Genomic DNA, 19651 nt, shown 5'->3' on the forward strand with positions numbered 1-19651 from the left:
TTACGTGTATTTAATTTTTAAAATATTTTATACATAAAAATATTTATTCATAATATAATTTGTAAATATTTCTTAAATTTTTTCATAATTTTTTGTCTTTTATCATATTACTTTAAGCTTGAACTTAGAATTTTGAATATCAATAAGTTTTATATCCCATGGATGTTAGTAACTCAAATAAAATCCAAATCAAAACCAACTCAACACTAACGCTAAAAAATAAATTCAATTCTAACACTAGGAATGGCAATAATGTTGGATATTTATTCTTAATTTAGTTTTGCATATTTGGTTTAGAGCGTAAAAATACATAGCTTAATTTTTTTCTTTGTGATGTAATTAATACTTATTAGCCGTACTTATTTTAGCATATTGTATGAGTATTTAGATTAAAGTCATTTTTTTATGACTTATTAATTAGCAATACTTATTTTAACCAATTTTATTATCTTTTTGTTGAATATTTTAATACGATGTCATCACCCATCTCACATTTTGTGTTATTTTCTTAAGAAATACCATAGTTATATAGTTGTTTCTTACTAGGACTAAAGAAATATTTGAAGTAAAAGTCATATATTTTATATGAAGACTTTTTTGGAAAAAAAACCCAAACAACCCGAAAAAAACAAATAACTCGAGAAAATTCGAAGTTGAAAAACCGGAATTTATTTATTTGGTTTAGTTTATAAATTTAAAAACTAGACACAATTGGTTTGGTTTGGTTTGGTATTTAAAAAAATCGAACCAATCCGATCCATATACACCCCTATCTACAGGTACTAGTGGGGTACGCAGAGTATTTTGAAACAAAGTGTTGACATTTATAAAAAATGAATAATTTTTCAAAGTTAAGATTGTAAGCTTGCTTGAAAAATCTAGTTCAAACAGGTTGGTTTCAAGTAATTTTATTGTCCATGATTTATGTGGAAACGAACTTAGGCTGACAGGTTCGTTTGATCCTTAGTAGGAAGGCATCGCTGGTTCTTGAGCCTCACTCACAAAATGTATTTTTAGCAGACGAACAAAGAGGAGGTGCTTACAAAAAATTTAGAAAGAATCCCTCAATTTCATTGTGGAGAAGGTTTGAACTCTGGGTGAATGTTAGATTAGCAAGGCACTTAACCAGCCAGCAAGGAGTCCTTTGTGCAATCAATGTCACTTGCATTATACTCCGTCCCAATTTAAGTGTCGTAGTTTGACTAGGCACGGATTTTAAGGAATAAAAAGAGACTTTTGAATGTTGTGGTCCTAAATTAAAGATGTGTATAATGTACAAAATATCATTTCAATCATGTGGTTATAAACTTACCATTCAATCATGTGGTTATAAACTTACCATGTATGATGTTCGAATTGTTAACTTACTAAATATAGAAAGAGCCACTCTTTTTGGAATAAACCAAAAAGGAAAGACACGGGACGAAGGGAGTATATGTAGTAAAGAACCAATCATCCCTCTATATTTAGTTTCATCAACAGCTTTACCTGTATCATCTTTGTCAATGGAACATGTGGGACTCATAGGAGTTTTCATTGCTTTGGCATCACTTAGTCCAAACTTGTGAATGAGTTCTTTTGTATACTTACTTTGACAAATGAATATTCCTTTGTCACATTGATGAATTTGAAGTCCCAAGAAAAAAGTTAGTTCGCCCATCATACTCATTTCGAATTCACTTTGCATGAGATCAGAGAATTCCTTACACAAAGAAGGGTTAGAACTTCCAAAAATAATATCATCTACATTAATTTATATAATAAGATTTTCATAGGAAGCTCTTTTGATGAAAAGAGTTGTATCAATCTTTCCTTTAGAAAACCCATGTTCTACCAAGAAAGTGCTTAATCGATCATACCAAGTTCTGAGAGCTTGTTTAAGACTATATAAAGCCTTAGTTAGTTTGAACACATGATAGGGGTATTTAGGATTTTTCAAAACCTGGTGGTTGTTTTACAAATACCTCTTCTTCAATAAATCCATTTAGAAAAACTCTTTTAACATCCATTTGAAAAAAATTTAAAACCTTTAAAAATAACATAAGCAAGTAAAATTCGAATAGATTCTAACCGAGCAACAGGGGCAAATGTTTTATCATAGTCGACTCATCAGCAGAAGTAGTTTCCTTTGGAGAACTAATTTGATTAGTTGAAGGAGTAATCATAGTGACTGAAGGTTAACAATTTTCTTCATCTGCAAATTTTTCTTTCTCGACCAAGCGATTAGTATCATAAAAAATAACATGAACTGACTCTTCAATAGACATAGTGCGTTTATTAAATACTCTATAAGATCTGCTAGTATTTGAATAGCCAACAAAAATACCTTCATCACTTCTAGGATCAAACTTATAGATGTTGTCTTTTCCATTATCGTGCACAAAACATTTGCATCCAAATGGATGAAAATAACTAATATTGGGTTTCTTACCATTCCATAGCTTATAAGAGAATTTCTTAAGAATTGGTCGAATCAAGCACCTGCTTAATACCTGACATGCTGTGCTTACAGCTTCTTCCCAAAAGTGATGTGGTAGGCTGTGTTCTAAAATAATAGTTCTTGCCATGTGTTGTAAGGTTCGATTCTTTCATTCAACAACACCATTTTGCTGAGAAGATCTTGGTGAGGAGAAGTTATGCGTATAACCCTGTTCATCGCAGAAGTCCTCAAATGCTTTATTTTCAAATTCTTCTACATGATCACTTCTTATTGAAGTAATGTTGTATCCTTTGTCACACTGAACTTTCTCCCAAAAAAATTTAAAATTCTTTAGAGTATCATCTTTATGAGCAAGAAATGTAACCCAAGTAAAATGGGAGAAATCATCAACGATAACAAAAGCATACCTTTTTCCTCCAATGTTAGCAGTTTTAGTAGGACCAACAAGGTCCATATGTAAAGGTTGCAGGGGCTTAGAAGTAGATACAATATCTTTGGAATTAAAAGAACTTCTTGTTTGCTTACCTTTTTGACAAGCATCGCATATATGATCTTTTAAGTAATTTAATTTAGGCAAGCCTAAGACTAGATCATGTTTAGCCAATTTCTCAATTAGTCGCATGCTAGCATGCCCAAGTCTCTTGTGCCAAATCCAAGGATCTTCTCCTATTGAAGCCAAACAGATGTGTCCAGCTGGACTTTTAACTGAATCTAACACATATACATTCTTTGTTTTGCTTCCAGGAAGGACTTTTTTTCTAGTTTTATCTTCTATGATGTAGCCTGTCTTTCTAAACCTCACCTCTAAATCAGAATCACATAGGTAACTGATGCTTATGAGGTTGTATTTGAGTCCTTTAACAAGATAAACGTTAGTGATATCATAAGAATTATTGAAAGAAATAGTTCATGTACCAATTACTGTTCCTATTGAGTTGTCACCAAAAGTTACAAGTCCTCCGTCAAAATTTGCAACTGATTTGAACAAGCTTCTGTCGCCTGTCATATGACTGAAACACGTACTATCTAGATACCATTTGCCTTTTGATTTCTTCTTGTGGTGTTCCGGTAAAACAAAGTAGTTACTTTCTTTTAGGTACCAAGCTTCCTTGGGCCCTTGAGGGTCAGTATTTTGATGATCAGTTTTGGGTTTCCATATCCAGCCTGGAGATGATGTATAACGAAATCGACATTGAAAAAATTTGTGACCCATTTTTCCACAGCAAAAGCATTTTTGGAAAGAGTGTTCTTCAGTGATTGCCTGGGTAGTCGACTTATTAACGGAATGAATTTTTCTTTGAGACATCCTTTCAGTTGATTTAAAAGATTTAGTAGACTGATCTGTCTCTTCATAATAGGTCGACACACCCTTAGATTTTCCAGAAGTATTTCCATCACTGATAGGCCTTTTTCCAGTTAACTTGTTGTCACGAGTCGATTGGTTAGACCTGAATGAACTATGACTGGTGGATTTGCGCAACCCATTTAGTTGCAATTTCAAATCCTCAACTTCTTCTTGAAGAAGATCCCTTTCTATTTCAACTACTTCTAGTTTAAGTTCCCAGTCTTTTTTTTCTCTTTTAAGTTTCCTATACTCATCAAAAACTATATTTAAATATTCTAGAGTTTGATCAAGCAGTTCTTGACTTTCCCTATAGTTAGAATAGTGATAAGGTCTTACCTCACTTGCTTCACCAATTGCCATGAAGCAGACGTTCTCTATTCATTCATCATCATCTTCACTCCAACTGCTAAAGGCTCTTTGCTTTTGATAGTTTTTGGGTGATTTTCTTTTTGCCTCAGGACACTCAGATGCGATATGACCATAGTTTTCACATTCATAGCATTTTCCGTCATTCCTTTGTTGAACAGTAGAAGTTTTACCTTTTCTGAAATTTGAACTTCCTTTTCTACTGTTTCTTGTTCTTCTCATGGCTTCAATCACATGTCTAGAGATCATGACCACTTCTTCCTTTTTAAACTCATCATCAGATTCTTCAACTTGAGATTTGAAAGCAACCATTTTTTTCTTTTCATCCTTTGATATCTTTGAATATGATTCTTTTCAAAGGCCATCAGATTTCCTCTCAGTTCATCATAAGTAAAGTTGTGCAGATTTCCATCTTCCAGGACAATTGCCTTGGTTTTCCAAGTCTTTGGTAAACTTCTAACAAGTTTTCTCACCTGTTGAGAGTTGGTATAAGTTACTCCAAGGGATTTGAGTTCTCCAATGATTTTGCTGAATCTAGTGAACATTGATTCAATATTCTCATCATCCTTCATATTAACAGCTTCATAATCATGCCTCAGCGCATCAATTTTGGTTCCCTTACTTTTGACGTTCCTTCATAGATGACTTCAAGCTTATCCCACATTTCTTTTGGAGTCTCACAGTTGGATATTTTAGATACTCTTCTCCACTAACTGCACAGTAAAGCAAGGCTATTGCTTTAGTATTTGTTGTCAGTGTTTCCTATTGTTCTTTAGTCACATCATGTGACTCTAAATAATCTTTGTTGTATCTGCATCCTTTGTATCTACATTTGGAATAGGCTTAGGTCCTTTCTTGATCACGATCCATGCCTGATAGTCTGTTGATTGCACAAAGATCTTGAACCTTTCCTTCCACTTACAGTAGTGTTCACCATTGAAGTATGGTGGTCCTGTTGTGGAGTGCCCATCTTGCAAGATTGCTCCAGGAATTTGATATCTAGCTATTTGATCTTTTCTCACTTGCGATTAAGCAACAAAATATGAGACCTTGCTCTGATACCAATTGAAAGTGCAGAGGGGGGAGGGTGAATTGTAACTTTTTCGCTCAGGCGGTCGACTATATGAACAAACTAGTCAACTATAAAGTAATGTAGGAATTAAAGTGCAGAAACTAAATGACACCAGATGTTTTATACTGGTTCAGATTCAATGTGAATCCTGGTCCAGTCCCCTTGGAGTGCAAGGGTGTTCTTTGCAGCTCTTTTGTAAATAGTTTTGATACAATGGTTATTTGAGTGGAGTTCCTACGTCTACACTCAAAACACTCGTAATCTTTTGATACAGTGCCTCACAAACTATACTATATTTCTCCTTTCTTTTTGTTTACACTATATCACTCAGGAAATACAATGTTTATGAAAAGTAAAGCAGAGAACTTGAGAGAATGAGACAAAGGTATATTTTTCTTTGTCTCCGGAGTCTTGTATTTATATTCTTCAATTTGTGTAGCCGTTAGACTCTTTTCAGCAGAGATGTCAACCCCAAAAGAATTGATTCTTGTAAATTAGGAATATTGAGGATCCTAATTTCCAAGAGTAAAGCAAGAGTTATTCAATGTTGTACAGCTTCTTTCCTTGTGCAGTATTGGCCTTGAATGGTACCTGTTTCCTTGTATACGCTGATCTGATTCAATCTTGGAATCTTCATGATTTGCACTGATTGATCTCTTGATTGATTTCCTTTCCTTTGACATAGCATAAGACTTTATAATCTTACTTGATTGAAATCTTGGCAGGATCTGATCCTTGTTCCAAAAATAAGCATGGGCTTATTTTCTTTGCACTTCATGGTTATTTCCCTTTGCAGCCGACCGAGCTTTATTTGGGCTTCTTTTCTTTGCAGCTGACTAAACTTCACTTTTCAATTTGGGCTTTGTATGTCCAATGGGCTTGGTGGACCTTTGAGTATAGTACCTACAAAAATAGTTTATCATCATTAAAATCATAGCACTAACAATTCTTTTTTTACATGAACTAATAAGAAAATAGATTCACAAAAATTGAAACGGAAAGAATAATAATGAAAAATAATCCTAGCATTACTAATCCCAGTAATATTAATCTATTATATTCAATACTATTTTCGTATATACGTCTCTACCAAACGACCCGAAGTGCCTTTTGTTTTGTTGTGCACTATGCACTCATGTTTATCCACGTAAACCACCAGCCTAACTAATCAAACTGACACCTCATCTCAACAGCCCTTAAATTCCCCATTTAATTACACTTTCACCCCACTCTCTCTCTCTCTCTCTCTCTCTTATATTCCCTAAATTTCCCATTAATTACCCTTCCACGTCTCTTATATTCCCTCAAAATTTCATTCATCATCAAAATAATAATCACTCTTCACGCCGAACAACTAACACATACACACAAACAATGGCGCGAGGCTCTTCTTCCCAGTCAACTTCCTCCTCCACAACCCGTCCTGGTACCACCGCCGCACCACGTGGCTCAGCCGCCGCTACAGCCGGCATGCGCCGCCGCAGACTCAGCGGCTCCTCCTCCAACACAGGCGGCGGCGTAGTCGGCTCCGGCAACGCTAGCAACATGCTGCGATTCTACACCGATGATTCGCCCGGTCTTAAAATCAGCCCGACTGTCGTGCTTGTTATGAGTCTCTGCTTTATCGGATTCGTTACTGCTCTACATGTGTTGGGAAAATTCTACCGTTATCGATCCGGAGCCTGATTTTTGGGTTCCGATCTTTTATTTCGGATCATGCCACGTCATACAGGATAATTTAGTTTTTTTTTTTTTTGGGTTCTTAATTCAGTTTTTGTTTTACCATGCAACAGTAAAGTTGTCTCTAGCGTGTTCGAGCTGTAGAACCAGCCACTAATACTTGCACGCGGCACATCTCTTTTGTGGACCCTGTTAACGCGGAATATTTTTTTTTTTTAAATCTTTTGATGGTTCTGTTTTTTGTTTCTTTTTATTTTTGTTGGCTGAATTTGACTCAGTTTTAGGAAGATGATAAAAGAAGCTCATCTCAATTAAGGGAATTTTGGATGTTTTACATGTGTGTTTGTTTTTTTCTAATTACTAGTGCATAGGCTTTGCCCAAAAAAGGAGCATTGATTCGGAGTATTGATCTGTTTGGCTGTATTTATTCGTTTGTCTTTTCATGTGCTTGTGAATTTGATTCAGCCAATGTTTCGCAAAGAATTGCTTGTTTTGAATCCGAATGAAGAGCCAAAAAAAAAAAAAAAAAAGTGTGGTAGGTTTACGACCAGTAAAAAAACAGGGTAACTATACATGATCAGATGTGAAAATAGTGGACTAGTTGATCCCCGTGAAGATTTGGATTCACTTGTGAGGATTTAAAAGCTGGCCTTAAATAATTTGTGATTAGCTCGTAGTTAATTGATACAATTGTGAACGAATTAAGTTTTATTAAGGTGGATTGATGAATTGAATAAGGGGTTTTAGAGCCTGATTAGTCTTCCTACTCCTTCACAGTTCGTCGTGAATCGTGATATGATTTGAAGATGAAGTTGCCACAAGATTGTGATAGATATGTTTGATTTCTTTTTTTTAGCTTTCTGGTTTTCTTCCAGGTATATGTTCTTGCTATCCCTGGAAGTTACTTTTAATACCTTTTTAGCAAAGGGGTTGCAATCTTAGACTGATTCTGGAGGTGCTCTGTTTAGTGTCCATGTGTGCTAAACTTGCACCACACTCCATATTTACTTGCCCTGTCTGCTTGATTTTTGCATAGCCCTTTTGTCTTGAGCTCTGAGAATCCTTCAATTGGCTTCTTTTTCTTGTTGGAATGAGATTGAATAGCATATTATTAGAGAATAACGTGATTATGGTTTGCATTTGTTTGTTCAACAAGGCTTTGTTAGGGGCTTTCTTATTTTAGAAAGCACCACATGCAGAGGTACTTGTAATAGTTCGTAGTTATAACATGGTTCTAATTGATGGTTGGAATTGATTTTGGACTAGCACCGATTTTTCTTGGTGCATTTTACAAAGATATCGATGAGCTATGGGTTTTTACAGTTGTAGAAGTCTGGGAATTTCTCATAGCTATTATCCAACAGTTGCAAGGTTATGGAAGGTTTGATATCCATGTTGTGTAAGAAACTCCGTTCAGTGAAATCTCGTTCCTCTTTTTTTGTGTTGAACATATCGGTATCCAAAATCCACTGGTCCGATTATATCAGGTTCACGTCAGATAGACCCACTAAAGGGGTGAAACACTCCCATTCACCCCAACTATCGCACCGCTAGTGGTCTCATCAATCAGCTTTTTATCTCATTGGAAAGCAGCTTCGTGTAACTAGCTTATGACATGTACATTGACATGAAGTAAATCAGGAATTCTAGCCCTACTTGTTCTCTTAATGTTTGAATAGCATTATCATTAGTACTGACATTATTGGAAGTGCCACTCTTGTTGTGTATCATATGATGGTGCTTGAGATGTTAATTGGACTTGTGTATTGTATCAGTGATAACTGAGGCTGTCACGGAGTAAACTTCTTATGCCCGAGGTTTGTCCCTGTGCTGCTGTCAGGTCCCGCACTTAACTTAGCCTTCCCAGCACTTAGAATAGTTTTTGAGCCTTTTGGGCTTAGTTTTGTCCTTTGGACTTAGTTCTGTCTTTTGGCAGCAATTTAATAATGTAAAAGGCACAATATGCAGGAATCTTTGCCTAACTTTTATTATTGACTAATACAAGAACAATGTACATGGAAAAAGTACAAATATCATTCTAGATCAATGCAGAGGAAAGGAGATCTCTTGTCCTTTTACAATTTGGATAAAAGAAAAATGTTTTTTCAAATCTCTTATGTATTATTTTCAGATCTCTTGTGTGCAGACAATGAAGATCTCTCATAAAAGAATCATAAAACTAAAAAAAGTTTATAAATAGCTAAAAAACCATTTCTCCCGATTGAACCTTATTCTAAATTCAGTTGACATCCCACAATTGATATGATATTCATAATAATTTAAACTCTTAGCAAAACTATCATGGCTGGAGAGAGCAGGTCTGATTGCCCAACTGCTTTGCGGGCAATTTGCATGATCGTCCTTACTCGGTGGTGGTCTTTAATTTTTTCCCCTCAAACTGGTGGTCTTTAATATTTGCCCTTCGCTAAAAACTCATGGTTTTGGGTTCGGGTTCGAACTCCCGCTCAATCAAAAATTTTAAAAAAATCGCAAGGTAGAGTTTCGTAGCAAAGTTAGGCCTTAAGGCAGAGTTTTGCAAAATTTCAACTGAGTAAAAAAAAAAATTGTCTTAATGACTTCAGGTATAAGGCGAAACTCTACTAAAGAACAAAACAGTACTTGGTTATGCTATATTATCTTTGCGGAACAGTTTTTTGAATGATTTCATCATAAACTACATTATATGTTGAGCGATCATCATGATCAGTTGCTATTGGGGGCCGAATCAGCATTTTTACACAGTTTGAACTCTTTGCAAGATAAAGCAACATAAAGTTGACCGTGTGAAAAGACAGGTTCTCGCAAATAAATTCCAACAAAATTCAATGTTTGACCTTGCGCTTTATTTATGGTCATAGCAAAATATAGTCGTATAGGAAATTGCGTCCTTTTGAAAAGAACTGACATTTTTTCATCTTGAGATGCTATTAATGGTATTCTTGGGATAAAGACATGTATCTTTGAAGTCACCGGATGAAATCTTAGCACTTATAACATGTGTTTTTAAAGTCATAGCAAGTCCACCGTATACCATTACATAAGCCCTCACATGGATTTAGATTTTGTAATAATATAATTGGACAATTCTCTTTCAATGATAACTTATACGGCGGCAAACCAGCAGGGTTAAGAGTATGTAATAGGTCTTCAAATTGTGCCTGATCATTAGGTTCAATGGTTTCATCAATACCGACAAACATTTTTGATGTTCCTGGAAATTTAGCTATAAGCATGTCATTTATTTCGTTTACGAAATCATTTTTTGTTGTTAGAATAACACAAGAATTTGAGGAAGATGATATTGAGAAAAATGTGTGCATATTTGGATACGTTATTGTGAACAATTTATCTAAAGATTCTCTTTCAATTGTAAAGGGAATAATGAAAGAATCTGGATTTTCAATCTTATTTGTAGAATTGACTTTCTCTTGTCCATTTCCAATTCTCATTAAATAATCACAGAATTGAGGATCTCCTTTTGCTCTCATATTTTCGGATAAGGGCAATCTTTCAAATTCTTCCCAAATGTCATAATATAATAAACTTTCATTAATGAAATGTTATTTTTTTCCGTTGCGCACAACATGAAGCGTTTGCCTGAAATCACCTCCAAAAACCACAACTTTTTCACCAAAACGTTTATTTGTATGCATGAGGTCTTTCAAGAGTAAATCAAAAGCTTCAATCATTTTTTTTTTTTTGCCATTGACACTTTATCCCACACGATTAATTTTGCATCTCTAATTAAGCATGCTAGTGCACTTTGTTTGCTAATATTGCAGCTAAACGTATCATCAACATTTATTGGAATTTTAAAGCGTGAATGTGCAGTTCGTCCACCAGGAAAAAGGGAAGCAACCACACCAGAAGTAGTTGTTGCCAATGTTATATATCTTTTAGACTGTATAGTTCCGAGTAAAGCACGATATACGAATGTTTTCCCTGTTCTTCCTGGACCATCAATAAAAAATGCTCCCACTTTGTGTGAGAATATTCTCTCAGTAATTATATTATAAGCTTTAAGTTGATCTCTATTTAGCTTCTTGTATAGTGACACGTCTTCTTCACTAACGACAATTGTTCTCTCAAAATGAACATCCTTTGCTTCTTTTTGCTGTTTGGAAGGCCGGATTGTTTGTTGAACAAGTTTAAATTCATTTATGTCAGCTCCCATAGAATGCAATATGTCATTAATATGACTTAAAACTTGAAATCGGATTTGGCTTCTTCCAATATTGGGTAGTAGCTTGTAATCTTCAGACATGGGTTGTTCAAATTGTTCCCACAATTCTCTTGGGTTTACTGGATTGCAATATACTAATAATGTATCAAACAAGCGTCTTAAACTATGTGGCATTTGATACTTGTTGCTTCTAACATGAATTCAATCAAATTGTTATCATAATGTAAAAGACCTCGTTTTTCAACAGATTCTCTGAAGCTACTACACGGTACTCTATCAACAATTCGTAAGTCTTCATATGATTTCGGTCCTCTAACATTCATTAATAACAATCTTAGATAATAGAGTTCACCTTCTGTTGGATGACATGTTACAACACGTCCAATAGTATGCCCTTTTTTCGGCGTGACCACCTCCTGTCCTTAGGCGACCACACAAAATATTCAGGAAATTCTTTATACAACAAATTAAGTTCTATAGCATCCGTGTTAGTTCTATTCATGCAAAAAAAATCAGTTAGCATGGTCAGCTTAGTCATCAGATTATTGACAACCGCACGTATATTAGCATTGTTTTTGAATGAAACAAATTGTTGTCCCTCAAAATGAATTTGAAGGGAACATACACTTGGTCACATTTCACTAATAGAGAAACCAAACAAGCGCCATGTAACTTCCGGTGGTGATACCCATCTAGCATCTACGTTTTTCTCATTAGCATATACAAAACATGCAATTTTATCATGTCCTTTACAAATATATTTATATAGATACTTCACGACTTTAATGTCAGAGCATACTTCAACATTCATATGAAAATTAAATTTTCCAAGCAAAAAAGGGTTGTATGTAACAACCCACGAATTGTCCAAGTAGTGCTCTCTTATCTTTACTATCTCGTTTTGAGGTATGATCGCCGAAGCGTTTTGGATAATTAAACTTGCAACATCCCATCTTCTTCATGCAAGAATTTGTAGGGTTAAGATTACCACAAGGACTATGCATCATGTGTTTAAGAACGCATGAATATAAATATGGTTCTACATCTTGATCAGGTAATTCAGCACTAATAATATTATCATAAGATTCCGGTGTTAACAACTTGTATTCAGTAGTTAGTATTAGAAGGAAATGAGCATGTGGTAAACCTCGTTTTTGAAATTCTACGGTATACATAAAAGCTGCAAGTTTTCCAAAAATATTTCGTTTTAGGATATCCGTTTTTAGTTCTTCTATTTTTGCGCTAAACACTCTGCTGATTAGATCAGGTCTATTTTGTGCTTCATCAACAGATGCTAAATGTTCCTTTATTTCTGGCCAAGATGGATTACACATCATGGTTATAATTAAATCAGGTTTACCAAAACGCTAGACTAATGCAATAGCATCCATGTAGCGTTGACGCTTATCTCTAGGCCCACCAATAAAAGAATTCGAGAGAAATCTTCTCTTATCGATATTGAAGCATCTCTCTCACCCAATATCAAAATATCAATGAGTCCTTGCAGTACATCCGTTCTGAATAAATCCTGATTAAATGAATAAAAATCCAACCTTTGTGTTTCAAGTTTTATATATTCGTCAACCGAATATTGCTGAAATATTCTTCCAGTGTGTAAGATTTCAACTTCTTCATCATCTCTCATTTGCAGTTTGTAACAATAATATTCACGAACGGAAATCGTATTCCGTTTCCGCTTTCTCTTGTTCAGAATATCATCCTCCATTTCAAGATACCCGACAAGAGAGCAAACGTTTCATATGTTTGGTACCTATTCATTTTCATAAGTTCTAGGATGTCTACAAATTTTCTATATCCCACAAATTTTCTCAATACCACAATGTCATCCACTTTGACCGTGTGGAAACAATAACAGATATTATAAAGCATCATAACATCCATAATAATAATTTACTCTTTCAGTGCGAGTGAAGGATCACAAAACTAAGCAATAAAGCAACATGAAAAAGTATTCGTCATTTTTTATCATCAATCCAATATTCCAATGGCAAGTTACATATAAAAAGGCTATTTTTATTGCATGGTGAACTATGCGAAAAGTCAATGATACTTTACAATTGGCTAATATACCATTGTTGATTGTACTGTATTAGCTTTAATTATAACCGGGAATTGATCCTTTGCATCACTCTCAACGTATGGTATATCCATTTACATTGTCATTATTACTTACACGACAAGCTTTACGAAATATGAATAGATAATTAAATTTGAAAGTTGTGCCTGTGGTAAGGAATGGAATGTCAAACATTTTGATACATCATGAAAAAAAAGTGTCACATAAATTAAGTTATGTCACATAAAAAAGAAAATATCATTTTGATACATCATGAAAAAAAAATGTCACATAAATTAAGTTACGTCACATAAAAAAAAAAAATATCGTAACTGAGTTATCTCGAATATTATTACTTATCACCTAATTCCAAATTTGTTTTTTTTTCACCCCAACCGACTGTTAGGATCGAAATAATAGGGGGCCATGCGGAAGCTTACAATTACAAACATTGAACGACGATAAATCAAGAACAAATAAAATATACTAAAAAGACATAATATTATAGTATGATTTGGTCAAGTGACCTACATATTGAAAAACTAATATAAAGAAGCATAACCTCTATTGGGAGAATAATCTCCCCCTAAACAAGAATCTTTAATGACTACATTGTGGATGCTATTGTGTTGTGTCATATGAGAAAAATTCTTTAATTTATAGAGGTCCAAAACTTTTCCCTTCAAGAAAAGGACAAGCCAAATATGGAAGAGAATTATATTTTCCTTTCAGGAAAAGTAAAACGATTATGGTTAGACTTTGACTTTCCTTATAGAGAAAAGTAAAACTCATATATGGTAGAAAAATCAGGGCAAAAACCCTAACACCGAATATGGTGATCATACAAAGATTTTATGACAATAGAACTACATTTATTTGAATATTTAGGCAAAAGTGAACTTCGAACCTGTAACTAGACTAGAATATGTAGTAATTTACTTCTTAATTATGGTATATGGAATTGTGTGTGTATTTATATATTGTAAAGAAATGGATCATGAGCCTAACTCAACCCCAAAAGCTAGTTTATGAGGGGAGGATTGCCCAGGTTCATATAAGGAGACCACCCATCTCATTAACCACCGATGAGGGACTTTTTTCATTCTTCAACACCCCACCTCACGCCCAGGACTGGACATCTGGTGCGTGCACAATTTAATTTGGGGGCCCCACATCAGGTGAGATGGGTCCTGCTCTGATATCACGTAAAGAAATGGATCATGGGCCTAACTCAACCCCAAAAGCTAGCTTATGAGGGGAGGATTGCCCAAGTTCATATAAGGAGACCACCCATCTCATTAACCATCGATGAGGGACTTTTCTCATTCTTCAACATATATTACTATATACACTAGGGGTGGGCATGGTACGGTATATACCGATTACCATACCGAAATCGATATTTTTATACCGTGGTTTTAATTTGGTATTTGGTACGGTATTTGGTATGCATTTTTAAAAAATTTGGTATTCGGTACGGTATATTTGGTATTTATAAAAAATATACCGAAATACCGAATACCATACCGAAGTATATAGTTACATATACAATTCATATATATTAGTATTAAAATATTAACAACTATATAATCTAGTATTAGTACAAAATTAATTGTTTAGATGTTGGAATTTTGACTAATTAAACTTGATTGAAATGCCCCTTTTGTCTAATTGATTTACGAAGGGGATTGCTTGTGCTTTCTTTTGAATATTTTGACATGTGTAAGGTGTTAGCACGATACTATTGAGACATTTCTTAAATAGCCGAATTCATAAATCTCTACTATATGAGTATATATAAGTTGAAATCGAACAAAATTTGGTTACCGATTTACCGTACCGTAAAATACCGAAACCGAATGTTACACCCCGGAAAAATTTCGCGTTACCAAAAACTGTAGACGGCTAGTACAGGCCAAAGGGTTGATACAGCACGAACGCGCCCCCACGTGGCGCGAACGCGCTCAACGAAAATTCAAGAATCAAGTTAGGAATGAAGGTGGTGTTATAAGAAGGTAATAATAGCATATATATATGACATTTGGAGACCATATGGTGTAGATTAGTTCATACGTTATTTGACAAAAAGCCCTCGTTGCTGCAAGCTAAGTGGGGCCCACACATCGGAGTTTTATAAAGGACATATGAAGATACATACGAGTAGTATATGGAAAGTTGAGCAAGTCCAAGAAGGACCCATAAGCCAAAAATAGGCATAAGCCCTCCAAAAGGACGATTTAAGGAAACGTTTTCGGATGATCTGACTTGAAAGGGAAACAACGGCATTATAAGTTTGGAATTTGGGAAAACTCTCAGAAATAGAAGTTGTAGATAATTGAATTAGCTTTCCAACCATAGGTCGTGGGCCCTCATACGATATCGGGATCAAGAGTTATGACCGTTTTACTGAACGAACATCCAGTCAGAAATTTTAACCCTGCGCGAACGCGCCCAAAGGGGGCGCGAACGCGCAGAAGGAAATTATTTAACTCTACGCGATCACGCCAGAAGTAAGCGCGAACGCGCAGAGCATTTTTCCAGCTGCTTCTGGCAGCTTCCAAAACAATTATAAAGAGGGGGAGACCTCCTCATTTTCGTCCCAAAACCACGAAAAACCCCCTAAATATTCCAGAAAATTTCCCAACTTTTCACCACCAAATTTTAGCCCAAACCAGGTATAATTTCCCAATTTCAGTCCGGATAGCGTATAGTTTTCACTGCAGAATCGTATGGCGGTGCGTTGTGGCATAAAATTAAGGTGAAAAAGGGAAGATACAATAATATTAAAAGGAGAAAGGTATGAATCTCTTCCTATTTGTGTTAATACTAGTTTATTTACGAAGAAGGCGCGATTAAATAATTGTATACTGAGTTAATTACTTATAAAAGTTGAAAAACAGCGTGTGGGCTGTTTTATGGAATATGTTGATATGGAAAAAAAGATATTATTGATGTTGGTGCTGTTATTGTGTTGTTGGCTGCTGAGTTAAAAATTTGGGCTAGGCATATAAACAGGGGAGATGCTGCCCGATTTTCGGCAGAATATAAAATAGTATAATTTGAATTATGGTACAAGTGTACGATGAAAAGGCTAACATTAGTGTGAATTATCTTAAATGTAGACTTACAAGCTCGGACACATAAGCGTAGCTAATAGGACGTGTAACAGGTATGTTAAGGCTCGTCCATTTCTTTCTATGGCACGATCCCGATGTTATAATTTTGTAATTGTTTCCATATCGTCCGTGTTTTGAAAGTTAGATGTCTATGATTCTAAGGTATGCTTACTTCCCCGATAACCCGTCAATGTTTTTCAAAACGTTCGTATTTCTCCAAAATAAAGGTTATGGTGTCGTAAGCTCTTATGGCAAAGACGATGGATATGTTTCACGATGACAATGATGATGTCAAGATTGAGAATGTTCTATGATGATTATGATAAGAATGATTTTCCAAAAATGACTTCTGAAATGTTCATAAAAGGTTCTGAACTTCAAACGCTCATAACTTTCGTATACTAATTCCGATCGACCCTAAATATGTTTCTGAGTCTTCATATGTTCCCTATAACGTCCTTATTTTCAAAAGCTAGAAGTTATGAATTCAAAACATGATTTCCTTTCCAAAAAATTATAAATGTTTTTCAAAATATACAATTTTTCTCCAAAATCCAAGTTTTACAATTTTGAAAGTTTTTATAACTAAAACAACGTCTACGAAGTTATGATGACAATAATGAAGCCAGACATGAGAAAGTGTCTATGACGAATATGCCAAGGATATGTTCTTACCATGAATACGACGATATGAAATGTTAAGCTACTTTTGGATAATGACTACTTTGAAGGTTTTAAAGTATATGAAGTAATATGTTATGATCCTGTTTTATGTTTTCCCGAGATAATGTTCTTCATTGATAGTCTCGCCTTATAATTGTTCCTTCAAGGCGTGACATGACGACCATGATGATTCCATAATACAATTGGAGGTTACCGACCTTACGTCACTCCGATAGACACATGACTTTCCTTGGGCTCTCATGCATGCTATATATATATATGGGAGGGGGGAAGGGATACATGTATATGGGGATATGGGGAAGGGAAACATGTTTCATCGCCACCTGGTCAGCTGGCATTATCATCCCGGACGCGGGATATATGGGCGAGCCGACGTATTTCGGCGCTATGTGGGTGAGCCGACTTGTTCGGTGCTATGATATGATATGACCGATAAGCATGCATGCTTTCCGCCCTAAGTGGCATTCATATGTACATGTACTTCAATCAGTCTATGATACATTATATGACTCCCTATGATATGACATGATATGACATGATATGATATGATACGACAAGATATGATATGACATGATATGACATGATACGACAGGACATGATGTGACATGACATGATATGATATGACACGATATGATATGACATGATATGTTCCATACGAGATGCCATATGATTCCTTTGTGATTATATCCACTGGTACCTCTCCTTGTATTGTTGTTCATGCCTTACATACTCAGTACATTGCTCGTACTGACCCCTCTTCTTCGGGGGCTGCGTTTCATGCCGCGCAGGTACACCCAGATGAGTTGAAGCTAATATAGAAGATATTCCCGCAGAGTCAGCAAGCTCCACTTGTTCCTGGAGTGCTACCGAGTTAGAGTACATGTGCTACGATGTCTGATAAATGTTAGAGACTTTGCAGACAAAGTCGTGGGTATAAGATGTCGGTATTGTGAACGGCTCCACTGGCCTATGTGTCATTTTATGTTATGTTATAAAGTCCATATGATCACAGACTATATTGATTGAGTACGATGAAAAAAAAAATTTGAAAGCTTTACTATGTTTTCCACTCCTTATTAATGCAAGAGTCTAAGGAAATTAAGTACGTAATAAGAGTCAGCGGGTTCGCTCGGCTCCGGGTATGGGGTCGGGTGCCCATCACACCCTAGTAAAGTCGGGGTGTGACACCGAACTTCAAAATACCGAACTATACCGAATTAATTTGGTATGGTAATAGTATAGTGTTTTTAAAAATCGAAAACCGAAATTACCATACCGAAGTTTCTAATACCGTACCATGCCCACCCCTAATACACTAGGAATTACTCCTTCCGTATCAATTTACATGATGTCCTCTTTTCTTTTTTGTATATTTAAAAAAATAATAATATATTTCTATATTTAGAATAATTTAAAACTTTCGACTTTACCCCTAATAAGAAAATTTATAATCATATAAATATTCCTGATTTGTTTAGACCAATAAATATTTCTTTTTTTCTTAAACTCTATATCCAATCAAACTGCATAGACTTATCAAAAGGAAACAAATTAAGGAGGGGAGAGAAATGAAAATATGAAGATAAACATAGTAGTGGTAGCATCATTAATATAGCCATATTGGAGTAGTATATATCTAAGTCCACTCGTGCATGCATGTCAAATTAATAATGAGAATTGAAAGAGCAGAAGAATTAATTAATGAGATGGATAAATGTAAAGCCTCATAGAACTTCAATACCTAACGAAGAAAAACACATTAATCCCTACAACCGCTTTTCCCCATGCATATATGACTTTTAATTCTTCCACTGCATGCAATCTTATATATCGACATTCGTAATTATTCCGGTCCAAAATAATTGAGGTTTTGAGCTTGGGCACACGGATTAAGTATTTACTAACTCCTAAAAGTTAAGAAGGATTTTGCCTAAAATACCCTTACTTATGATTATTTTTTTTTCGTTTTAAGTTGACATAATTATTATGAGAATATAAGAATGTGTCGAGGGCAAAATATGAATAGATAATTGAATTTGAAAGTTGTGATTGTGGTAAGGAATGGAATGTCAAACATTTTGATACATCATGAAAAAGAAAGTGACACAAATTATGTTATGTCACGTAAAATATTTTGATTCCAATTTTTTTTTTTTTTTCACCCAACCAATTACGGTGATACAAATATTCTATGACAATAGAACTGCATTTGTTTGAATATTAAAGCAAAAATGCACTTCGAACCCGTAACTAGACTAGTATATATAGTAATTTCCTTCTTAATTATGGTATATATGGAATTTTCTGTGACTCCCAACTTTACGCTAGAAACCCTCCATCATACTAACATTTATCTAAAGAAAATCTTTGATTTTGTGTGTGTATATTTGTACTATATACACTAGGAATTACTCCTTTTGTCCTAATTTAGGTGTGAGCTCTTTTGTTTTAGTATATTTTAAAAAATAATGATATTTTTATATTTAGAATAATTTAACTTAAAACTTTTGAAATTATCCTTAATAAGGAAATTTATAATCATATAAATATCCTTTTAGACCAATAACTTTTTTTTTTCTTAAACTCTGTATGCAATTAAAGTGCATCACATAAAATAAAGACCGACCGAAAGGAAACAAATAAAGGAGCGGGAGAGAAATGAAGAGAAACATATTAGCAGTAGCATCA

The 19651-nt window shown here is 34.9% G+C and overlaps 1 protein-coding gene across 1 annotated transcript; it reads left to right on the forward strand.

Moving 5' to 3' along the window:
- The first annotated feature begins 6467 nt into the window (after nt 1-6467).
- Nucleotides 6468-7150, forward strand: LOC132605959 (protein transport protein Sec61 subunit beta). The gene has a single exon (XM_060319244.1). The coding sequence runs from the start codon at nt 6598-6600 to the stop codon at nt 6907-6909; it is 312 nt and encodes a 103-aa protein (XP_060175227.1). The 5' UTR covers nt 6468-6597; the 3' UTR covers nt 6910-7150.
- Nucleotides 7151-19651: the final 12501 nt, after the last annotated feature.

Source organism: Lycium barbarum, chromosome 8 (assembly GCF_019175385.1).
Source record: "Lycium barbarum isolate Lr01 chromosome 8, ASM1917538v2, whole genome shotgun sequence".
In the NCBI taxonomy this organism is placed as follows: domain Eukaryota; kingdom Viridiplantae; phylum Streptophyta; class Magnoliopsida; order Solanales; family Solanaceae; genus Lycium; species Lycium barbarum.